The following is a 24,029-nucleotide window of genomic DNA, read 5'->3' on the forward strand; positions in this document are numbered from 1 at the left end:
ACTGTGAACCCAATAGGTATCATTTTAGATCCTGTGTTATTAAAAGAAAGTTGAAGGCCCTCACTTTACTACAGTGCAAAGTATCAGTGTAGCAAAATTACAGTTCTATGTTGTGAATATATACACATTTTAAAATAAAACATGCACCTAAAAAAAATTATAAAACAGTAAGACACACTTTGGGAGGCCAAGACGGGCGGATCACGAGGTCAGGAGATGAGACCATCCTGGCTAACACGGTGAAACCCTGTCTCTACTAAAAATACAAAAAACTAGCTGGGCGAGGTGGCGGGCGCCTGTAGTCCCAGCTACTCGGGAGGCTGAGGCAGGAGAATGGCGAGAACCTGGGAGATGGAGCTTGCAGTGAGCTGAGATCGCACCACCGCACTCCAGCCTGGGCAACTGAGCAAGACTCCGTCTCAAAAAAAAAAAAAAATAGTAAGACAAGAAGAAACATAAATAAATAAAAGAAATGTGAAATCTAAAAGGCGATCAAAGACCGATGCTTCCTGTGGTCGGAGCTGTGATTTCCTCACGAGCCTCGCTGTTGTTTTGCAGAAGCTGGCATCTGACCCGCGGTGTAAAGGAATGCCCCTCTCCAGCTTCCTGCTGAAACCCATGCAGAGGATCACCCGCTACCCACTGCTCATCAGAAGTGTGAGTGTGCAGGCCGGGCGGGGGGTCTGAGTTAGGAACAGGACGCGCTGAGGTCCACAGAGGCCGGATCCTCAGGGAGCCTCTGACCGTGCCACCTCACCCTACACACAGTGCGACGCCGCAAAAGCGATCCCATTGTCCCGGGGACCAGACGCCTGTGTGTGTGTGTGTGCGCGCGTGCGCGCACGCGCGAATAGAAACACGCCGAATCCTTGAAGTGGGCAAATCAGAGAGGAATCCAGTGTCACTTGGGTAACCTGTCATCCACCTTTCAAGAAACTCCCCAGCATCTCAAAGTCGTAAGTGTACTTGTCCAGGCAGGGAAAGGCCCCTCCAGGTCTCCAGTTTTGGAGCCCATCTGGAACCCAGAGAGAGACCAGAGCAACCTTAGACTCCAGTCTTTCCTCTGAGATCTGCCTCCGTCCACCCCTGAACACCTTTCCTAGATGTCCCAGGAGGCTCCCCTCGGCACGTCCTAAACAGAGTTCATTTGTGTCCGTTGCTGTATTCGGCTTTGACATTCCTTCTAAAATTCCTTCTGGCTTTCTTTTCGATAAGCAATATGGCCGTCTTGAGCCCATAAGCCTTCTAAGGAAAAGGCAGACTTTACAAGAGATTATGCCACAATTAACCATTGATTACAGTAATTTACAAAGAAAAACAGCAGGCATATGATAAGCCTGTAACTTGTATTGATGATTCCTTGACTTTTGGTCTGTTAGCTGTGTGACCTCAACATAGACCTCATGTGATAGATGCCTGTACTGAACTGAACCATAATGCAGGTTCACAGCCCCTTCACTGCAATACTTGGGGCCAGATGTGTTTCAGAATTCGGAATGTAGTTCAAATACCATATAATATATGACTCCTCAACTGAGCCCTAGGGCAGCACTTACAACCAGACACACTAACATTCCTACAGTGAAACATAAGAACAATCACTGTAAGTAGAATAAGTAAATATCTCTCTTCTGTTTAGGTCAGATTTTGCCACCAAATAGATACTGAGTAAAAACTTTAGGCTCTCAGGCTTTTCTGCATTTTAGAATTGTAAACGAAGGACTGTGGACTCATCCGACTAGAGTGAGAGAGTCCAGACAGGGGGCGTCTGGTGATGGCCGGTAATTTCTGGAGGGACCACACACGTTTGTGTTCTGGCCTCTACGCATTCACAGTTGCAGCATGCCTCGTTTGAAATCGCTTCAGAATGAACAGAATGCATTTCTTCCACATGCCGACAATGTGATTTTATTGTATTTTTCCTGTGGCAGGGGAGTCATTGCTTTCATCAGGTATTTTCAAAAGGATCAGTGACCCCCAGATTGTTATGAACCATGGTTATTCAGCAAGTTCACACCACAGCTGCAGCCAGTTTACTCTGGAGGGCTCGCCCTTACATTAAATTTCGGGAGGAGTAGGGAGGCTCCCGCCTATCACCAGGAGCCAGTCAGAGAGCAACCAGAGACCCACACAGTTCAGAGCCTTGATCCGTTTAGCACTGTCACCTTGTCGCAGCAGCGTTACCTGTCCCTGTGTCCCCAAGAACGTGTGGGAGTACGAGTTTCTCAAGGGCAGAAAGCGTCATCTTGTTCCCCGCCGCACTTCAGGGCATGGAAGCAGTCCGTGACTGGGGGTTGGCGGAGCAGAGCGGTCCAGCGAGGGTCCCGGGGGGCGGGTGAGAGACGCAGCTCCTCCCACGTGACGCTGCCCACTCTCTTCCAGATTCTGGAGAACACCCCGGAGAGCCACGCGGACCATTCCTCCCTAAAGCTGGCCCTCGAGCGCGCAGAGGAGCTGTGCTCTCAAGTGAATGAGGGAGTTCGGGAGAAGGAAAACTCGGACCGACTGGAGTGGATCCAGGCGCACGTGCAGTGCGAAGGCCTCGCGGAGGTCAGGCCTGTGCGGTTAAGCCGTGCGTCTCCAGGGAGGCTGTGGGTGGGGAACCAGCTCCGAGCCTTCCCTCGCATGGACAGTCTCCACCTCAGGCAGCCTGCGTGGACTCACCACCCTGCCCCTGCAAAGGCTTTCTTTTTTCTTTTTTTCTTTTGAGACGGAGTCTCATTCTGTCGCCCAGGCTGGAGTGCAGTGGCGAGATCATCTCGGCTCACTGCAAGCTCCGCTTCCTTGGGTTGGAGCGATTCTCCAGCCTCCATCTCCCGAGTAGCTGGGACTACAGGCATCTGCCACGACGCCCAGATAATTTTTGTATTTTTAGTTGAGCTGCGGTTTCACCATGTTGCCCAGGCTAGTCTTGAACTCCTGACCTCAATGGATCCTCCCGCCTCGGTCTCCCACAGTGCTGGGATTGCAGACCTGAAGGGCATTCTCCTTTCTCCTAAGGAGAGAAGACTGGGATTTTTTGTTTTGAGTTATTAGAATCAGTGTTCTGTGGCTGGAAGTAATGATTTTCACTGGGCCAGTTTGAACTCTGAAGAGTAATGTATTTAAGGATCTTTCATGCAAGGTGCATGATTCTAGCCACACTCCCACCTAGAAAACTCCACTACAGTATCCTCAGGCCCAGGGCACTGGCCTCAGGGGCGCTGGATGGTTTGTGCCGGGATTTAAAAAGTGAAATTTTCTTTCTCTTTAAGCAACTTATTTTCAACTCTCTCACCAACTGCCTGGGGCCCCGGAAGCTCTTGCACAGTGGGAAATTATACAAGACCAAGAGCAACAAGGAACTGCACGGATTCCTCTTCAATGACTTCCTGCTTCTTACCTACATGGTCAAGCAGTTTGCTGTTTCCTCTGGCTCTGAGAAACTTTTCAGCTCGAAGTCCAATGCTCAATTCAAAATGTATAAAACGGTGAGTATCGCACGTCTGGAGGTAGCATCAGGGGCCTAATGAGGTGTCACCTCTATCTTAAGGGCCTTCCTGGCGGACCCTGAGCTGACCTTACGGGACCCTCCTCACCTGGTTCCAGCTCGCTGGTGCTTCCTTTGCTGCTTCCCACACATTGGGCCCCATGCGGCTGGGCTCTCCCCACCCGCCGCTGGCCATCAGCCAGACTCCAGCTGAGATTCTGGCTTCGCGTGACACCTGGGCTCACCGCCGTCCGCGTTCAGCATTGGGTCTCTGTAAGTCGAGCCCCAGCACGGCACCAGCGTTGGTAGCAGAGAGAGCTTTTTGCACCAGCCGTCGTGGGTGCTCGGAGCTCCTGTCCCCAGTCCCAACACCTGACACACCTCGATGGTGACTTTTCCAGAAATGGAGGCTTCATTGTTCTTACAAATGGAGGTTTCATTTGTTCTGTGTAGAAGACCTTTGACACTAGACCCCTTTCTCCTTCTCAGCAAGGCTCTTCAGAACAAACGGAACTCTCTCTGGTCATAGGCGGGTGGAGTGTTCTGACCCATCTCACAGCCTATGTTTTGGCCCTAATTCTTTCAGCCTATTTTCCTGAATGAAGTCTTGGTGAAACTGCCCACAGACCCTTCCAGCGATGAGCCTGTCTTCCACATTTCCCACATTGATCGGGTCTACACCCTCCGAACAGACAACATTAATGAGAGGTCAGTCCTGACCATGTGTGGCCTGCCTTGAACTCTGGGAGAAGGCCTGGACGTCTCCCTCTGCCATAAACCCATCTCCAGCCGTGCTCAAGCCCCACTAATTCTGTATCCTGAACCTCTCTTAACACGCCCCTCTGCTCCGGCCCCACGGTAGGCCTTTGTCACCGCAGCTGCCCCCTAACATGCTTCCCGGCTTCGCTCCCCACACCACTCAGCAGACTTCCCAGATGGCAGATTGGCACCTCAGGCCCTGCTACAGTCCCTGCAGGGGCTGCCTGCAGGTAACAACCCACTGTGCTTTGCTGGTTTCCGAGGCCTCCTTGGGCCACAGGTCTTAGCCCCCGGCCCTCCACCTGCAGCTCTTCGACCCCCAGGCACCCTTGTGTGAGTCCCATCCCCGCTGTTCCCAGCTTCCTTCAGCCTGCAGCTCCAGCAGTGCCTTCGGGGTGCCCACCCGGGAGGTGCTGCTGCTCCTCTGTGTGCTAGAACCCCTCATGCCAAGTGTCATCCGTGGGGCCAATGCATTGTCTCCGGGTCCCAGCGCTTTGCGATTGCCTGGCATTTTGTGGTCTAGAAGGGGCATTAGCAGCTCTCAGCTGGATCCTCCATTAGCATAAGCATCTTTCGGTTGACTAATATCAGGTCTTTGATAGGAAACTTGTGAAAGCTGAGGTTAGCAAAAGACTGAAGAACACGTGCAGAGCTCTGGGGCTCCGGGCTGACCTGTGAGGGTGGGATGCCGCCAACGGCTGCCCCTGCTTCTCCCGCAGGACCGCCTGGGTGCAGAAGATCAAGGCGGCGTCTGAGCAATACATCGACACTGAGAAGAAGAAGCGCGAGAAAGCTTACCAAGGTATCGGGGTGCCTGGAGGGTGGGACGCAGCCCCCAGGTGCCCTAGGGATGCCGGCCACTGCTCCTGCAGTCAGGTTGATGAAATGGGGACAGGCCTGAAAGACCAGACCTGCTGCGGGATCAGACCAGAGAGCCCTCCCCTCTTGAAGCTGCCACTGCAAACCTCCCTGGGGCCCCTGCCCACACAGACACGGGCTGGCAGTGCCAGCTCCAGGACCTCCCTCTCTGCAGCGCCTCTATCCCTCCCCCTCCACTGCACCTTCTCCACTCCTTTCTCTCCATGACTCACCTCACCTCTGCTTGGGCTGTGTTGCTCCATTACATGCCGCTCCTGTGGTCTGTCTCCCTGCAGCTCCTGAGCAGCCCCTGCTCCTCCAGGGCCTGCCATCCACCCTCTCCCTTTGCAGCCAGGGGGCCTAGACCCTAAGTCTGCCCTCTCCCCATCCTTCTGCCCCTGCCTCCTCCCCCTTCTCACCTCACCAGAATTCAGTCCACGTCCTGTCCCCACCAGTGACACCAGTGGCCTAGTTAGTGGCTCAGTTCACTTTCCCTGCCCCAGCTCCCTGCACTGATGGCAGTCACTGAGGCTCTGCCTTCCCTCTGGACCCCATGGCCGCCTTCCCAGCTCTTCTTCCACCCTTGCCCAGGCCTCTCCCCCGCCTCTGTAGCTCTCTGCTCGGGGACCCCACCAACCCCCAGCTTCAAGGTCAGGCTGGCCACACTCCCCCAAGCCCGCGCCTCTGAACAGCGCCCTCCAGAGAGCCACCTGCCCCACTGCTCCCGCATCACACGACTTTTCCCAGGGGACCACCAGCCTCCCTCCAGCAGCAGCTCCTCCTCCTGGGACCCCCTGTGGAACGCAGTGTGGTCCCCAGCCACCCAGGCCCCTCCCTGGCACCTCACACCTGGTCAGCTGTGCTGCAGTCCCCCTCCCTCGCAACTTTCCCATCACCCTGCTTCCCTGTCCCCGTGTCACAGGCCCCCAATCTCCCACCCAGGCTGCAGCACAAGGCTCTCTTCCTCTCTGCAACCCATCCTCTTCATTTCTGGAGTGTTCTTTTTTCCAGAGCTGCTCTTAGTGCACCTCTTCCTGCTGAAGTATCTTCCTTATTGCCTCCCAAATTAAGGACACATTTCTTATCCTGCACTCAGGGCCCATCCCCACTGTTACCTGCCACCCAGCCCCATCCCCAGCTCTTTGCTGTGCCCGGCCCATCCAGCTGCCTAGTTGAGCAGCCCATCGTTGCCCTGCCTGGCCTTCCTATGTGTGCTCACCCTCCAGCTGAAGTGCTCTGCCCCCACCTTAAATTCTTCCCATTCTTCGAGGCCCACGTCAAACACAGCCTCCTCCATGACACCTTCCCTCTTGCCCTAGCCAGCGTGACTTCTACCTGGAGCCCCACTGTCCTGAGGCTGCGATCATCCTCCGGCTCTCCTCCTCTGTTGTCTCTGCTTACGCCCCCTCAGTCCCTGCTTTTCTCACTTAATGGCCATAAGCTCCCTCAAGGCAACTCCCCCAGCATCGGGCCCGGAGTGTGACTTATGACGGTGGGGCTCCAGCTTGGTTGCATTGGTGGTGTCCTCTGTTCATGGCACAGATTACTCACCTGTTCAGTGGAGCCACAGTGGTCTTTGTAAAGCACCTGCCACCCTACCCCGCTCCACCGTGGCCCTCCAACCAGAACTCCCACATTCTTCTCCAGCCTCCACGTGAATGCCAGGCCCCAACCTCCCTGCTGCATCTCCAGCTGTGCCAGGCCGGCCTGTGGCCTCCACCCCACGGGGTGGGGAGGGTTGTGCTCTGAGCCAGTCGCACCTCCACCTTCCTCCCCACCCGGCCCCCCATGCAGCCTGTCCTCCTGCCCGGGCCTCCCGCCAGCTTCCTGGCTGCTATAGTTGCAGCTCTTTATGTTTTTTTATTCAGGTTTCCCCTATTTTGTTATATACTCCTAAAAGGTATGTTTAAAACAGCTTTTGCTAATTGAATGTTATTTTAATGGTACTTTAAAAGCTTGCTGTTGAAAAATCAATGATTATTTCATAACGCATATAATGATCTCTTAATTGGCCAAAGATGTCAATCCAGTTTTTCTGCCTGAGTTCTGCTTCCCATCAGCATCTGCATATGTTGCTGTGCCTCGTCCGTGTGTTCAGTCCTTCCCACATTTGTCGATTACTTTGTGCCAGGCTCTGTGCTAGGCTTAACTGGGCCTGGACTTTGGTATCTGATGTTTAAATTTTGACCCTGCCATTTAGCAGCTCTGAGTGGATCACACTACAGTCCTTTCTAAGCCTCAGTGTTTCTCATCAGTAAAATGGGGAGCTACCTTATCAGATAATTATGCAGTTTAAATAATATAACTTACATAAGTCTAGCACATGCCTAACACAAAGTAAGTATCCAATAAATGTTAGCTTCTATTAAGTGCTGCACAAATACCCTGTATTATTTTATTAATATTACTATTTGCTGGGCACTTGAGGGGTTAATACAAGGATGATCGAAACACTCCATGCTCTACCCTGGCTCCTGTCTGGCAGAGGATACAGACATTATACAGGATTTCAGACCCAGCAGGCTGTGGGCTGCTCATAAGCCAGGGATACTGGATGCAGAGGAGGGAAGGGATCTGGGAGGTAGATGTGGGATCAGACCTGCATCTTGAAGGATGAGTAGGATGCTGATGGGCAGAGAAAGCAGGCAGGGCAGAAATAGCAAGCAGGGCCTTTCTAGCAGGCGACACAGCCTGGGGAAGGCACAGGGCAGCCAGACGCTGGGCTGTTGGGCCCAGGGCAGTGGCAGATGGGGACAGGGAGCCAGTAGTGTTATGGGTGGTTTGCAAGACAGTGAGGGTCTGCATCCTTGGAGAAGAGATGAGCAAGACTTGTCTTCCTCTTTTGTAGCCCGCTCCCAAAAGACTTCAGGCATTGGGCGCCTGATGGTGCATGTCATTGAAGCTACAGAATTAAAAGCCTGCAAACCAAATGGTAAATCCTGCTTTCATTCCTTCAACAGACATGGTAACTGCCCTGCCCCAGTTTTTGCTGATGACTTTTTGAGACGGAGTCTCGGTCATCCAGGCTGGAGTGCAGTGGCCCAATCTCAGCTCACTGCAACCTCTGCCTCCGGGGTTCAAGTGATTCTCAAGGCTTAGCCTCCCGAGTAGCTGGGATTACAGGTGCGCACCACCATGCCTGGCAAATTTTTGTACTTTTAGTAGAGACGGGGTTTCACCATACTGGCCAGGCTGGTCTCGAACTCCTGACCTCAAATGATCCAACCACCTCGGCCTCCCAAAGTGCTGGGATTACAGCAGTTTGTCATTGACAAAGTGCCACTGCGCCCGGCCACTGATGACTCTTCTGAACACTGAATAAAGGAATGCTTTCTAATAGTGTGTCCAGTGCCACTAAAATGCACATATTGGACCAATATTCTCATCACTGTTTTCCCAGTAAGTGCCAGTGCCCGCCTTCCCTAGTGTGTGTGCCAGGGAAGCGTGCAGCAGGTTGCAGTGACACTCGCCCAGGCTTGCTCCGTGGGGAGCGGTCCTGGTGGTGGAGCTCTCAGCCACGCCCCGGTTAATGCTGCTGTCAGCACTGGGAACTTAGAGACCCTGTTACTAGACCACAGGGATACGGTGCCCCAGGCAGTGGCTTCTGCTGCCATGGTCTCGAGTGACCCGTTATCTGGGATCCTGCTTCTGCTCAGGGAGGGCACTGTCAGTCACTTCGTTTTACCTGCATGCACCACATGTGTCTGTGGTTTGTTTTTGTTCAGGGAAGAGCAACCCATACTGTGAAATCAGCATGGGCTCCCAGAGCTACACCACCAGGACCATCCAGGACACACTCAATCCCAAGTGGAATTTTAACTGCCAGTTCTTCATTAAGGATCTGTACCAAGATGTGCTGTGTCTCACCCTGTTTGACAGAGACCAGTTTTCACCAGATGGTAAGTGTCGCTCAGCCAGGGGATCTAAAGGCTTTCCAGTTTCCTAGATCCTGGAGTCCTGATCCAGGGGCCTCAGCTGTGTGCAGACCCCTTGCCACTTCAGGGAAGTGACACAGGCCTGTGTCATCTCGCTTTGGCAGGAGGTGGGTGGCCTTCCTCAGGGGAGGGGGTGGCCTCAGATAGTTTCAGGCCTTTGACCCGTCACTCCCTACACACATGACGCGAACACCACTCCTGGAGCATTCTCAGAATGGAGATTTGAATTCCACATGGCAACTTCTCACACATAAACCTGCCACCATTCCCCACACACCCATTCACGATATTCAACAGCCATGAACCAGAAGAAGTTCCTTGTTTCAGATGTGAAGGTTTTATGAATCCTACTTCAGACACTCTTCCGGATATAGCTCTTTAATGATTTTATAAAGAAGAAAGACTCTGACTCTCCTCTGTTTATTCACCAGATTTCCTGGGTCGTACTGAAATTCCAGTGGCCAAAATTCGAACAGAACAGGAAAGCAAAGGCCCTGTGACCCGCCGACTGCTGCTGCACGAGGTCCCCACCGGGGAGGTCTGGGTCCGCTTTGACTTGCAGCTTTTTGAGCAAAAAACTCTCCTGTAGGGGTTCTAAAGGACAGCACCAGTGGGACAGCCCACAAGGCTGGGGCTGGAGAACGAGAGACTGCGCTCTCTTAGGGCTGAGGGAGCACCATGCAGCTTCACCCCTCACAAAGCCACGCACGCTGGGGGCTCTGTTTTCCTGCACACTAAATAGCTAGCAATCTATGCAAACACCTTTCCTAAAAAGAAACCAAACCCCATAGTACAGTGCCTTGTCCTAGTGTTCACATGTTCAGCTGTGTTTCGATGCCAAGGTTTCCATTTTCAGGGCTATAAAAAGTATTACATGGAAATGAGGCATCAGACCACCAGACGTTACCGCTCGGTTGAATGTGTCCACCGTGGAGTGGTTTGATGACACTGTAACCATTCCACGCCAGTGACCTCTGCTGGGTCACAGCCACTCAGGAGGAGAAGGGTCAGGATGAGAGGCTGCAGCCTCGACGCTTGCGCGGCCTGATACTGAAATAGCATCTACTCGTGCACTGAATAAAAACAGAAACTTGATCATTTTTTTCCTGATTAGATTTTATCACTCTCTGCTAAGACAATATAGTCTGGAGTATAAGTGGGAAAGCTTGATTTAAATACTGTGAACTCTAATAATGTGGAAAATATTTTTCAACTTTAATTTTCTGAAGTATAAATTATTTATGTAAATTCATTGTTTTTGCATTTCATAGGACATGCATCTTTAAGCTTTATCATTGCCAATATGTACAGAAAGAGAATAAAGACATATGTTTATGGATGGAACTTCTGTCAAAGTCTGACTGATTTACTTTCTATATGAAAGCTTCTTTTTTTCTTTTTAATTTTCTCAGCCAGATGAAAGGCTCTTAAAAGGTACCTTCAGAAGTTGCCTATAATGAAACCAAGTTTCCTTCCTGGTACGTGGGAAAAACCAAGGACAGAGTGAGGATGAGGTCAGGAGACCCAGCGCCTCACCTTGACTCTGCCACTAATTTGCTCTGTGACTTTGGTGCATCTACCTTATGCTTCGGGTGCTGGGTTTCTTTAATGGGTGAAATGGATGATCTCGGTGGGAGCCACTGACCCTCTGTGTCCTTCAGCCTGCCTCATCAAGTGATAACACCTCAGGGTAACTTACAGTAAAGAAATGCACAAAGGTCTTAGACACTAAACCCCGATTAATGAGTAAAAACTGGGAAAAGATCTGTCCTTTTGTTGTTGTTTGGAGCAGAGTCTCACTCTGTCACCCAGGCTGGAGTGCAGTGGTGCAATCTCGGCTCACTGCAACCTCTGCCTCCTGGGTTCAAGCGATTCTCCTGCCTCAGCCTCCCAAGTAGCTAGGACTAAGGCGCCCGCCACCATACCCAGCTAATTTTTGTATTTTTAGTAGAGATGGGGTTTCACCATGTTGGCCAGGCTGGTCTCAAACTCCTGACCTCAAGTGATCTGCCTGCCTGAGCCTCCCAAAGTGCTGGGATTACAGGCATGAGCCACTGTGCCTGGCCAGGTATGTCTTTTTGAAGGACTAATTTGGATTGCTAGGGCCCTGATTTCTAAGGGAGCAGGTCTCCAGGCAGCTGGAGGAACCAGGAAGGATTCAAATGTCCCAAAGGCTTGGGCCTCCACCGTAGCCCCTGCTTCTGTTTAAACATAATCGCTGGACAAAGGACTGGGAAACAGAACCGGCACATTCAGATTTAAAAATCCATCACTCACTCACTCAGCTATAGATCCTGGGCACTGATTGGTTAAAATATAGACATAAAAAAGGTAAGAGATGTCACTGGATATATGAAACTGAAACAACTGAACATATTGCTTTTGCTTATGGGAAAGTCTGGCTAGTCAGGCCCAGTCTCATGGAACAGAGTGAACTGCTGGCTGTCTCTAGGGTTGGGGCTTGTTGGTCACAAGGCCAGCCTGGCTGATGTCAGCAGCAAGGCTGCCCCTGATGACTCAAAACCAGCTCTAGGCTTACTTGGAACGAGAGCTACAGAACCATCCTGTGTTCCAGGGCTGCAGGGACTGTAATCCTCACTGCGGCGAGTGCCATTTCTCCACTGCTAGATATGAGAGGACTCTTTGGTCAGATTTAGGGCAGAGGAGCCTCAGGACCAGAGTCAGACAACCTCTATGAAACCACAGACCACATGGGCGTCGGCACACCCGGCCACTCCAGCTGTCCCCTTATGCCTAGGAGTACACACCTGCCCCTTGAGAAATCAAATGTAGGCCTGACTTTTGGGAGGATATGGGATGTGCCTGACTCTCCATACCCCGAGTCTCCATACCCCCCGAGTCTCTGTACCCCCGAGTCTCCGTACCCCAAGTTTCCATACCCCCTGACTCTCCATACCCCAAGACTCTGTACCCCCGAGTCTCTGTACTGCCTGAGTCCATATACCTCTACCCCAGCAGGACCTGGCATATGTGCCTCATGCGCCCAGACGTCTCCCCTCTGCTGAGGACCCCCCCTCAGCAGCTCCCTCCAGTGCTCTTCAGGAGCAGGTGCTGTGGCGGGGGAGGGGCACTCCACTCTCTTAAAGGCAACCCATATTCTGAGCAATCTGATGATCAAGTCTGAGTGCACGTGAGGGGAGGATAAACATGCTATGTGGCACCTGAGGGACTGGCCTGAGAGAACACTGCCACCTCTGAGCAGCTCACCAAGCCTCAGAGCATTGTGTGTTGGGAGAGGATAATAGCGTCTCACTGCGAAAACTTTTCAGTGAACAAAGTACCTCACAGGGCTCCTGGTTCACAACAGGAGCTCAATAAACAAGAACTACTGTGATTTGGGTATTTCTTGCAATTTATTTCCACTTCTGGAAAAAGAAAGTATGTTTAGAGTATTTTAACTGTTGTACAGACACTGCCAAGTCAAGTCCACCAAACTTCAGTACCAAGGGTGGCCCTGCCTGGCCGCCTTCTGCAGGGAAGCCAGGTGCTGCCCCAGGACCTCAGCTGTCATCACTCTTCTTCCTACAGGCTGAGGACCCCTGTGCTGTTGGCTGTCCCCAGCAGCCCAGGAGCGGGGTCTCTGCTGTCTGGTTCCTAAAACCTAGCAACAGAAGAGAAGGGCTAAGTGTGGTGCAGGGATGTGGGGCTTACAGGTGCAGGGAGGACCCCGCTGACTGCCCCACACTCAGCCCTCCTGCTGGAGCTGAGACCCCCATTTCAGGCAGGTTTCCAGCCAGCCCTCTTGCTTTACCTCTCTCTCTCTCACAAACTCTGGTTCCCGCAACTCTCAGACAAGGCTGTCTGTATCTTTGAACTCCACAAAGAACTAATCTTTTTGTGGCATGTACAGCAGGGATGACCAGATGTCCACAAAATGCTCTCCTGCCATTGTGGGCAGACCAGCCATGGAATACTTTTCCCCGTGCCCCTGCACCCTACAGTTAGGGACAGACATGGGACTGGGTCCTAGCCCAGGGAACATCAGAGGAAGTGACACGCCGCCTCCAGCCCAGACCACATACACCTGACTCCCAGGAAGAACTCCTCCACGATCTCTTCCCCTTTCAGGCTGACAGGAATGAGTTCCTGGGGCAACCTCGGAAGCCAGGTGCTAAAGATGACACAGGCCCACGAGATAGGGCCCCAAAAGACCGCACGAAGGAGGGACAGCCTGCTGACCCACTGGGACGTGCCGGGACATAAGCAAAACTTAACTGCTACTGCATTTAAACCTCAGTCCACTTGGGTCTACTAGTGTAGTCCACCCAACCATTAAGGGTAGAACTGACCACAGTCACATAAGATCTGATATAAACAAGTGGGACTATATCAAACTAAAAAGCTTCTGCACAGCAAAGGAAACAAAACAAAAAGGCAACCTACAGAAAGGGAGAAAATATTTCCAAACCATATATCAAATAAGGGGTTAATATCCAAAATACATAAGGAACTCATTCACCTCAATAGGAAAAAAGCGAATAACCCAATTTAAAAATGGGGACAGAGCCTCAACAGAGATTTTTCCAAAGCCTCCCTCCCGCCACCCAAAAAATGTACAAATGGTCAACCGGTATATAAAAAGGTGCTCAATGTCCAATGTCACTAATCATCAAGGAAATGCAAATCAAAACCACAATGAGATGTCCCCTCACACCTGTTAGGCTGATTAGGAAAAAGTCAAAAGATCACAAGTGTTCGCTTGTGTGGGACTGTTAGATAAGAGTTCTAAATTTCTTTTCAAAGAATATGTCAGTATGTTCAACTCTTTGGCTTCTACTTTTAAACTTTCTCGTAAAGCAACCTTTTTCGATTACCTGCTCCACCCTGACTCATTCTCATCACCTGCTCCACCCTAACTCATTCCAATTATCTGCTACTTGCTCTGCCCTGACTCCTGCCAAAGCACTCACCCCGTCATTCTCTTTAAATTCGCCAATCGGAATTAGTTTAGCCTGTGCGGTCTAACCCTAGCCAATAGGGGACCGACACAGCAGCAGGGGCCATGTGCATCAGGGATAAGAACCCCCTCTCCTCCCTTGTCCAAGTGTGCGCTCACCATTGTTCCATCTGTAAGGGCGCACCCTTCTATCCAGAAGTACCTTGCGTTGGGGCCGGCCACGGTGGTTCATGCCTGTAATCTCAGCACTTTGGGAGGCCAAGGCGGGCAGATCACAAGGTCAGGAAATTGAGACCATCCTGGCTAACACGGTGAAACCCCATCTCTACTAAAAATTAGCCAGGTGTGGTGGCGGGCGCCTGTAGTCCCAGCTACTTGGGAGGCTGAGGCAGGAGAATGGTGTGAACCTGGGAGGCGGAGCTTGCAGTGAGCTGAGATCAAGCCACTGCACTCTAGCCTGGGTGACAGAGCAAGACTCCATCTCAAAAAAAAAAAAAAAAGTACAATGGGGACAGTAAATTTAGATAGCCATTACCAATTTTAGTTGGTCAACAACAATAACTAGAAGTACCTTGCCTTGCTGAGAATTAAAAAGAAAATCTTATATTCGAGTGCTATTTCTTTTGTGGCACTGAAACTTTACATATAACAGGACCCTTGTACACTGTTGGTGGAATGTAGATTACTACAGCCATTACGGAAAACAGCATGGAGGTTTCCAAAAACACTAAAAACAGAATGACCATACAATTCAGCAATCCCACTTCTGGGTGTATATACATATATTCAAAGGAAATAAAATCACTATCTTGAAGGGATATCCACACTCCCGTGTTCATTGCAGCATTATTCACAATAGCCAAGAAATGGGAACAACCTAAGTGTCCGCTGACACGAACTGGTAAAGAAAATGCATATGGTACACATACCACGGACCATTAACCCGCCTGAGAAGAGAAGGAAGTCCTGTCATTTGCAACAACATAGGTGAACGTGGAGGATGCTATGCTAAGTGAAAGAAGCCAGGCACAGAAAGACAAATACTGCCTGATCTCATATTGTCAGAGGTGTGTGAACCAGGACAACTCCATCTTACATAGGAGCTGGGTAAAATAAGGCTGAAGCCTACTGGGCTGCATTCCCAAACGGTGAGGCATTCTAAGTCACAGGATGAGACAGGAGGTGAGCACAAAATACAGTTCATAAAGACCTTGCTGATAAAACAGGCTAATAAAAAGCAGCCAGCCAAAACCCACCAAAACCAAGACGGCGACAACAGTGACCTCCGGTCGTCCTCACTGCTACACTCCCACCAGCGCCGTGACAGTTTATAGACGCCATTGCAAGGTCAGAAAGTTACCCTATATGGTCTAAAAGGGGAGGCATGAATCATCCACTCCTTATTTAGCATACCATCAAGAAATAACCATAAAAATGGGCAACCAGCAGCCTTCGGGGCTGCTCTGTCTATGGAGTAGTCATTCTTTTCTTCCTTTACTTTCTCAATAAACTTACTTTCACTTTGCACTGTGGACTGGTCCTGAATTCTTTCTTGCTTGGGATCCAAGAAACCTCTCTTGGGGTCTGGATCAGGACCCCCTTCCTGTAATAATATGTGGTATCTAAAGACGTCGAACCCAACCAAACAGTAGAAGGGTGGTTACCAGAGTCAGGGCGTGGGTGCAGTGAGGTGACAGGTGTTGGTACAAACTTTCCATGGTAAGCATTGAGGCAGGAGAACAGAATCTGGAGAACAGAGTCTGGAGAACAGGGTCTGGAGACAGGGACAACAGCAAGGTCTGAGAAAACAGCAAGGTCTGGGCACAGGAAACCCAAGGCCAATTGGAGCTGCCTCCCCAAAGCTGGATCAAAAGGAAAACACCTGGGTCTGGGGGCAGGGAACCTGAGGCCAATTAACACACACTTCTGACAGCGGAACCAAAAGGAAAACCCCGTCCCCAAGCCGAGCAGCAAAGGATCAAAGCCTACTCTCCCTACAACATCTCAGATAGAAAGGGAGAGTGCCCTGGATTAGCCGCAGGCAATGCAGGGACCACTCCTTCATCTGCATAGGGCGCCAATTCACCTCAGCCTTTAATTAGCCAAGGACCAAATCCTTCATCCAGATACGGGGTAGCAGATAAGAACCTCAAACAGGGAACTTAACACCCTTGAGCCCTTGCTGGGCCCGCTCCCACCCTGCAGAGTGCTTTCTCTCTTGAATAAATCCCTGCTTTCGCTGCTTCGCTCCCCGTGTTTCATTCCTCTGCTACTCTGTGTTTTGGTCAATTCTTTGTTCAAAATGCCAAGGACCTGGACAACTCATAGTAAAGACCCTCCACAAGTAACAGTAGGTTCTAGAGGCCTAATGGACAACACGGACACTACAGTTACTAATAACATATACTTGCAATTGGCTCAGAGAGGAGATCGTGAGTATTCTCACCACACACACACACACACACGAAAACAGTCAATGTGAGCTGGTGGGTATGTCAACAAGCTTGACTGTGGCGAACATTTCACAATGAATACTTATAGCAAATCATCACGTTGTACATCTTGAATATTTGAAAAATAGACGGAATGAGGAGCCCCCTGTGCTCTCAGATATAATTATGCTCAGAGGAAACTGCTGAAGAGTCACAGGTAACTTACCACAGATGGAGAATCCCTTACTCCCTGGAGAGAGCGGGGACAGCAATGAGACTGAGCAGGAGCTGGGTCACAAAATAGCTATCCAGGTTCACAGGCTGGAGAGCAGCAGCAGTCCCCCATCCTGTGTGTGTGGTGGTGAGGGGTGGGAGTGATGCTGTCGGGTCCTGAGCCGAGGCCCCTAGGCCTTCCCTGGGAGGGTCCTGCGCCTCAGGCCTCAGGGTATGCGGCGTGGCAGAGAGCTTGGAAGGGGAAATAGACCAGGAGCTGAAAACCGTGTCAAATGAACCAGGAGCTCCAGATAAGAAATCTGTACTCAGAAAATTCTTACATATAAAAATACCTTTTAAATATTAAAAAATCTCATCTTGCCCTCATTTTTTGGTATAAATTTCATTTCAAAAACTTCCCACCTGTTGTGTGTGGACTAAGGAGAACACGATTTTTGGTGCAGTTTGGATGGAGTAAGTGGAAAATGGCGGGAAAGTGGCAGAAAGGCAAAGGCCCAGGCAAAGGCGCTGAAGAAATCTCAGGGGGAAAAGCCCCTGTGGCCAGGTTGGCCCTCACCTTGGAAGGACAGGATCTGTCTCCAGGAAGTGGGGTCCAGGTCCCACATTTACCACCTGTCTGAGTTTCTTCATACAAGGCTTCCCCGCCTGAGGGGCCCAGTCAGAGCTGCAGTGCTGAGCCTGAGGCCACCTGCCATTTCTCCCTCCTCCTCTTCATGCCCTTCTTCTTGGGCCATGCCTCCTCCACCCTTGGGTGCTTGTCTGACAGGGAGGGCTGTATGTGCTGCTTGTGGGGGCTGCAAAGCCCTGCATGCCAGCCCCGCCCCAGGCCTCTGCTTACCAGATCCTTCCTTTCACCCACTTTGTTCTTCTGACTGAGTTTTGAGGAAAGGAATTGCCTTTCAAACGCAGCCTGACTCAGGTCAGTGGTCTTTTTCTCTTTTCTTTTCTGTTTCTTGTCTGCACAGATGAGCTTTTCAGGACTGTGAAGAAAAGCAGAAAAAAATTGTCTCGATTCAGCACAGACGGAATTGTACCATCAAATAGTTTCTGAAGATTAATGTATTGAACTCAATCGTCACTTCTGAGAAGGAACAACTGACCAGCCATTGAGGCAGGTGACTGTGCCTCAATTTGCCTGCCCGGTCCAGACCTCTGCTGGCCCAATTCCTAGGGAGGTGGTGACTCGGGAACCCTTTCCCAGCCATGGCTGAGGCACCAGGTCCAGAGCCTCAATCCTTATTGCTGTAGTTGGGACAAAGGGGCTTCCAGGCAGCCTCCAAGTACTTAAACCAGAAAGTCAGGCAGGACGGCGCCTCCACTTGCCAGCACCCACAGGAAAGCACAGAAAGCCCGTGTGCAAAGAAAGAGAAATGGAGCAGGTTCACGAAGAGAAGTGATGGTGAGTGCCACATAGCCCCAAAGAGGCAGCCTGGCTCCAGCCTCCCAGTCAGTCCCCCGAGCAGCCTGGCTCCCTTCCTGGCTTGGCTTCCATGACATACCGGTGCTCTCTAACATATGGAGCCCCTCTCCCACCTTTCCTTTGAGAACGACTCTGGCTTTTGTAATCAAACTGTCTCTGCCTCACCTCACCACATACTCTCAAGTCCTTTTCTTACTTCATCAAATAGCCACGCAAGGCATCCTCTGGGTGTATCCTCCCGGAGGAATTTCACCAGGGCTGCCACCATTTCTGCCCCAGGAAGCCTAGCCCTATCGAGGGAAATAAGGCTTCTCTTTTCTTCCTCCATTCATTCATTCAACAACCACTTATTCATGATCTACTATGCTCCAGCTAAGTGCTGGGAACACCAAGATTAGTAAGACACAGTCCCTGCCCTCAAGGGGCTTGCTGATGGAGGAAAGGGCCAGTAGGGGGCTGGAGAGTTCTGTGTCCCTGTGATAACTGCCCTTTTGCCTGCACTGGAATGGCCAGTGACAGACAGAGGGAGCAAAGGCAGGCAACAGCCTGGCAGGTCAGGGAGGTATGAATGTGCTGACTTGAGCCAGAGGCTTTTGTGGTTAATCAATCTTTCTTTTCTTTAGGTCGATGGGACTTCTGGGCTGAGACCGGAAAGGGTGGTAGGGCCCAGATGGTGCCTCATGTGCCATGTTGAGGGCCTGGGCTTTGTCGTAAGGGGAATGGCACTGAGGGGTTCCAGTGGAGGAGTGCTGATCACTTTAAAAAAACCACTCTGGCTGCTGGGCGGAAAATGGATTGGAGGAGACCAGCCTGAAGGATGAATACCAGCGGAGGAGCCAGAGGGGAGATGACGCCAACAAAGCAAGATGAAGCCTTTGTCTTGTTGTGGGGGTGGGGAGTTGTGTAATTACTGTTGTTTAAATAAAAATGTTTGTTAAAATGATAAAGGAACCATAAAACCAGAAATAATACATAAAACTTCAAAATCACTAGGGGAAGCAGAAACAAAGTAGCACTGTTTATTCCAACAAAACTCAGGGTGGGGAATGAAAACAAAATGTTGAGAGAGTATAACAGACTTCCATGTTTGTGTAGAATATAGAAGTCGGCACAGGCTAAAAGTCCTGCTGAAATAAATAGAGAAGAAAAAACAGAAAATTTACCATCAAAAATAAGAATTTTAAAATCACTAAACAGCATTAAAAACAATTCCAGAGATGGGAGAGCCGTCAGGAATGAGCTGACAATCTCCAACTCTTGCCTTCCTCTGTGGGAGCATTTTAAATACCAGGTCACCAATATTAAGTACCAGAGTAGAGACTGATTCCTCTGTGCTTCTAACATCTTTGGTGGATTTTTTCTCCTTGGGTCTGATTGATGTCCTGGCAGGTGGGTATTTAACCTTGTTCTCAACATCACCCTCCCCCTAATAGGCAAGTCAAGCAATGCACTTGGTTTCTCAATGGAGGACAGAACTCTCCAGGCCCCAAGTACAGACAGCATTCCCCAAAACCTATTTGAAAAAGAATCAAGGAGGAGTGGGGAGGGGGAAGGGAGAGCATTATGAAAAATAGCTAATGCATGCTGGGTTTAATGCTTAGGTGATGGGTTGATCACCTAGGCGCACATTTACCTGTGTAACAAACTTGCACAACCTGCATGTGTATGCTAGCACTAAAAATAACAAATTTAAAAATCAAATAGAAATTCTAGATCTATAAAATAACTGAAAATAATAATTAAATGGATGGCTTTAACAACAAACAGACATAACAAAAGAGATAATAAAATATCTGAAACCACACATGGAAACACAAAAAGGATAGAAAATATACAAAAATGATAAGAGACAGAGAGGGAATCAGTGAGAAAATCTAAAATATGTTTAACTAGAGTACCCAAAAGAGAGGAGAGGAGAATATGGCAGAGGTAACAAAGAAAAAATAACTGAAAACTTTCTAGAACTAACTACAGACATTAACCTACAGATTCAAGAAGACCCATGAATTCTAAGTAGGAGAAATAAAAAGAAATCCACATCTAGAAACATCATGTAAAACTACAAAAAATCAAAGACAATGAGAAAATCATAAAAGCATCCAGGGGAAAGGACAGATTACCTTCAAAGGAACAACAGTAAGACCAGCAAGTGACTTCTCAATTGAAAGAGTAAAAGACAACAAGATATATGCTGAAAGAAAATAACTGCCAACCTAACATTCTTAATCCTGAAAACACCCTTTGAAAATGAAGGTGAAGTCTGAAAAGGCTAAATGTTGTATGATTCCAACCATATGACATTGTGTAAAAGGCAAAACAATGGATACAGTAAAAAATAAAGAAATAAAAATTAAAAGTAAAAGTAAAAAAATTAAAAAATTAAAAAATCACTGGTTGCTAGGGGTTAGTGGGGAGGAGAGATGAATGGGCAGAGATGATTTTTAGGACAATGAAACTATTCTGTGTGACACTGGAACATAATGATGGATTCATGTCATTGTACATTTGTCAAAAAGCATAAGAATGTACAACGCCAAGAGTGAACCCTTATGTAAACTATTAACTTTGGGTGATAATGTAGTTTGTGCCACTGTGGTGCAGGATGTCAACAGTCGGGGAGGTTGTGTTTGTTGGGGGACAGGAGGTGTATGAGAACTCTCTAGGTACTTTCCACTCAAGTCTGCTGTGAACATAAAATTTGTTATGAAAAATAAAGTTAAGTTGAAAAAAGAAGGGAAATAAAGATGTCTTAAAGCAAACAGAGATTTTTCATGAGCAAATGCACATTTATGAAAACTGGGATACAATATTTCTGTGTTATTTGTCATGAGGTACATAGTAGAGTATAAATGACATGACCTGAGACCTAGAATTTTCCCACAAAAGGGTAAGCACAAAAGGGAAAGTGGGGTAAAGTGAGAGAGAGAGAGAGAACGGCAAAACGTTGATGGCTGCTGAAGTGATAGGTACATAGGAATGTGTTGCACTCTCCACATTCAGAGCATTTGAAAATGTTTGTAATAAAATATTTTTAAAATGAGTCAGTGTAATTTTCCACAAGGGCGCAGAGGCTCACGTCTATAAATCCCCCAGCACTCTGGGAAGCCAAGGTGAGTGGATTACTTAAGGTCAGGAGTTTGAGACCAGCCTGACCAACGTGAAACCCCTTCTCTACTAAAAATATAAAAATTAGCCAGGCATGGTGGTGGGTGCCTATAATCCCAGCTACTCAGGAGGCTGAGGCAGGAGAATCACTTGAACCTGAGAGGCAGAGGGTGCAGTGAGCCGAGATCGTGCCATTGTACTCCAGCCTGGGTAACAGAGCAAGACTACATCTCCAAAAATAAAATAAAATAAAAATGTCCACATTAACAGAACAAAGGAGAAAAAAATTGTAATATCAATAAATGCATAAAAATTAATATATGTCAAAATCTATTCATGATCTAAAAAAAAAAAAAAACTCATAGCAAACTAAGAAAATGAACTTCCTTAATTTACTAATGGAAATCTAAAAATAATGTAAAACAGAAAAAACACCAAAAGCTTTCCCTTTAAGAATAGCACAAGGAAGCCAATTTTCACCACTTCAACTTTGTGCCAGAGATCTTAACTGGTACTGTAAGGTAAGGAAAAGAAATAAAAGGTATAAGGAATGGAAAACAAGACATAAAATTCTCTTTGTTAGAAGATAATATTATGGGCTGGGCGCAGTGGCTCACACCTGTAATCCCAGTACTTTGGGAGGCCAAGGCAGGTGGATCACCTGAGGTCAGGAGTTCGAGACCAGCCTGGCCAACATGGTGAAACCTCATCTCTACTAAAAATACAAAAATTAGCCGGGTGTGGTGGTGCACACCTGTAATCCCAGCTACTCAGGAGGTTGAGGCGGAGGTTGCGAGGAGCCAAGATTATGCCACTGCACTCCAGCCTGGGTGACAGAGCGAGACTCCATCTCAAAAAAATAAAAAGAATATTGTGTACATAGAAAATCCAAGACTCTATAGATAAAATGTCAGAACTCAATAAAGTTTAGCAAGGTTGCCAAATACAAATTCAATATATGAAATCATTTTTATTTCTATACATTACAATTACCTACAAAATGAAATTACATATAATAATAAAATAGGAATAAGTAGGAATAAATCTAAACAAAGATCTACAAGACCTTCAGACATGGTTTCTTATCCATAGTACTTACTGACATTTGGGGCTGAGTAATTCTTTGTTGTAGGATATTTGGCCACATCCCTGCCCTAAGTCCAGTACATGCCTGTAGAACCCCACGCCCCTGACAACCAAAAATGTCTCCAAACATTGCCAGCTTCTTAATCAATTTGATTACGAACCACTCCCTTACATAAAATAAGACCCATATTAATGGAGAGATAGATACCATGTTCATGGATTACAGGGCTCAAAATTGTAAAGATGTCAATTCTCCCTAAATTGATCTACAGATACAATACAATCCCAATCAAAATCCCAAGCATTAGGTTGGTGCAAAAGTAATTGTGGTTTCTGCCATTACTTTTTTGTTTGTTTGGGAATTTGTTTGTATGTGTGTATGTCTACATGAAACTTGAGCTAATTATAAAATATATATTGGTGTATTTGTTCTATCAGGTATCAAAACTCATTAAAAAGCTATAGGAAACAAATAGGCAAGGATGGAGAACCTGGAAATTAAGTATACATAACAGCACTGAATTTGTATAAAAGTCTATGCTGCAGAACAGCAGGGAAATTATATTTTCAATAAATGGTACTGAGGAAAATGGGTATCATTAAAGGGAAAAAATTCAACTGGGTCCCACATAAAATATATACAAAAAGCAATTCTAATTGGATTATAAGACTAAATTTGAAAAGCAAAACTATAAAAGCAGGCCAGGAACGGTGGCTCATGCCTGTAATCCCAGCACTTTGGGAGGCCAAGGTGGGCAGATCATGAGGTCAAGAGATAGAGACCATACTGGCCAACATGGTAAAATCCCACCTCTACTAAAGATATAAAAATCAGCTGGGTATGGTGGCACACGCCTGTAGTCCCAGCTACTCAGGAGGCTGAGGCAGGAGAATCACTTGAACCCGGGAGGCAGAGGTTGCAGTGACCCGAGATTGTGCCACTGTGCTCCAGCCTGGCAATAGAGCAACACTCCGTCTCAAAAAAAAAAAAAAAAAAAAAAAAAAAAATAAGGCTATACAGCTTTTGGAAAAGACATTTTAAAATAATGTATAAAAAGCACTAGTTATAAAGGAAAAGAAAAATAGGTTTGACTATATCAACATTAAGAACATCTATTCATTAAAAAATACCATTAGGAAGAGTAAAAACGCAACCCACAAAATAGGAAAAGATACTTATAACACAAATAACTGAAAAAGGGTTTATAGCCAGAATATATAAGGAAAATCAGTAAGAAAGACCAAACATCCCAACAGAAAAAAAATGGCAAAAGTCTCGAACAGATGCTTTTCAAATGAAGAAACCCAACAGCCAATAAAGACATGAAAAGTACTCAGTTTCACTGATAATGTGGAAAATGCTATTATATAGCTGCCAGCTTTACTCAGATGATAATATTATACACCAAGGGTAAAGGAGAATTTGAAGCAACAGTATTTCTCCCCCATGCTGATGGGGGTGTAAACTGAAACAGTCTCTTTGCAAAACAGTTTAATATTATCCCACAACTCAACAAACTCCACTCTGGGGTATATATCCTAAGAAATGTGGATTGTGGGCCAAGCACGGTGACTCACGCCTGTAATCCCAGCATTTTGGGAGGCCGAGGCAGGAGGATCACAAGATCAGGAGTTCAAGACCAGCTTGGCCAAGATGGTGAAACCCTGTCTCTATTAAAAATACAAAAATTAGCTGGGCGTGGTGGCAGCCACCTGTAATCCCAGCTACTTGGGAGACTGAGGCAGAGAATTGCTTGAACCCAGGAGGTGGGGGTTGCAGTGAGCCGAGATTGCATCACTGCACTCCAGCCTG

General features: G+C 48.2%; 2 protein-coding genes across 13 annotated transcripts in view; one reads left to right on the forward strand and one right to left on the reverse strand.

The window, feature by feature from the left end:
* ITSN2 (intersectin 2) overlaps positions 1-10,365 on the forward strand; it is a 158,168-nt gene extending 147,803 nt beyond the window's left edge. For 8 of the 9 annotated variants that reach the window (XM_050753558.1, XM_050753554.1, XM_050753561.1 and 5 more), the window contains 8 exons: positions 559-657; positions 2,383-2,550; positions 3,255-3,470; positions 4,056-4,177; positions 4,948-5,030; positions 7,935-8,018; positions 8,812-8,985; positions 9,453-10,365. In XM_050753558.1, coding sequence (XP_050609515.1) covers positions 559-657; positions 2,383-2,550; positions 3,255-3,470; positions 4,056-4,177; positions 4,948-5,030; positions 7,935-8,018; positions 8,812-8,985; positions 9,453-9,610 — 1,104 coding nt within the window. In that variant the 3' untranslated portion in view covers positions 9,611-10,365. Of the gene's footprint in view, positions 1-558; positions 658-2,382; positions 2,551-3,254; positions 3,471-4,055; positions 4,178-4,947; positions 5,031-6,954; positions 6,987-7,934; positions 8,019-8,811; positions 8,986-9,452 lie in introns of those variants that run through there. The other variant, XM_050753563.1, reaches the window with a different exon arrangement.
* The window catches only part of FAM228A (family with sequence similarity 228 member A), a 42,176-nt gene that overhangs the window by 8,176 nt on the left and 9,971 nt on the right, over positions 1-24,029 (reverse strand). The window contains exons 7-8 of one of the 4 annotated variants that reach the window (XM_050753668.1): positions 17,444-17,585; positions 12,374-12,643 (exon numbers count right to left, since the gene is read on the reverse strand). In XM_050753668.1, coding sequence (XP_050609625.1) covers positions 12,479-12,643; positions 17,444-17,585 — 307 coding nt within the window. In that variant the 3' untranslated portion in view covers positions 12,374-12,478. The other 3 variants (XM_050753667.1, XM_050753669.1, XM_050753671.1) reach the window with 3 other exon arrangements.

This window comes from Macaca thibetana, chromosome 13 (genome assembly GCF_024542745.1).
Source record: "Macaca thibetana thibetana isolate TM-01 chromosome 13, ASM2454274v1, whole genome shotgun sequence".
In the NCBI taxonomy this organism is placed as follows: Eukaryota; Metazoa; Chordata; class Mammalia; order Primates; family Cercopithecidae; genus Macaca; species Macaca thibetana.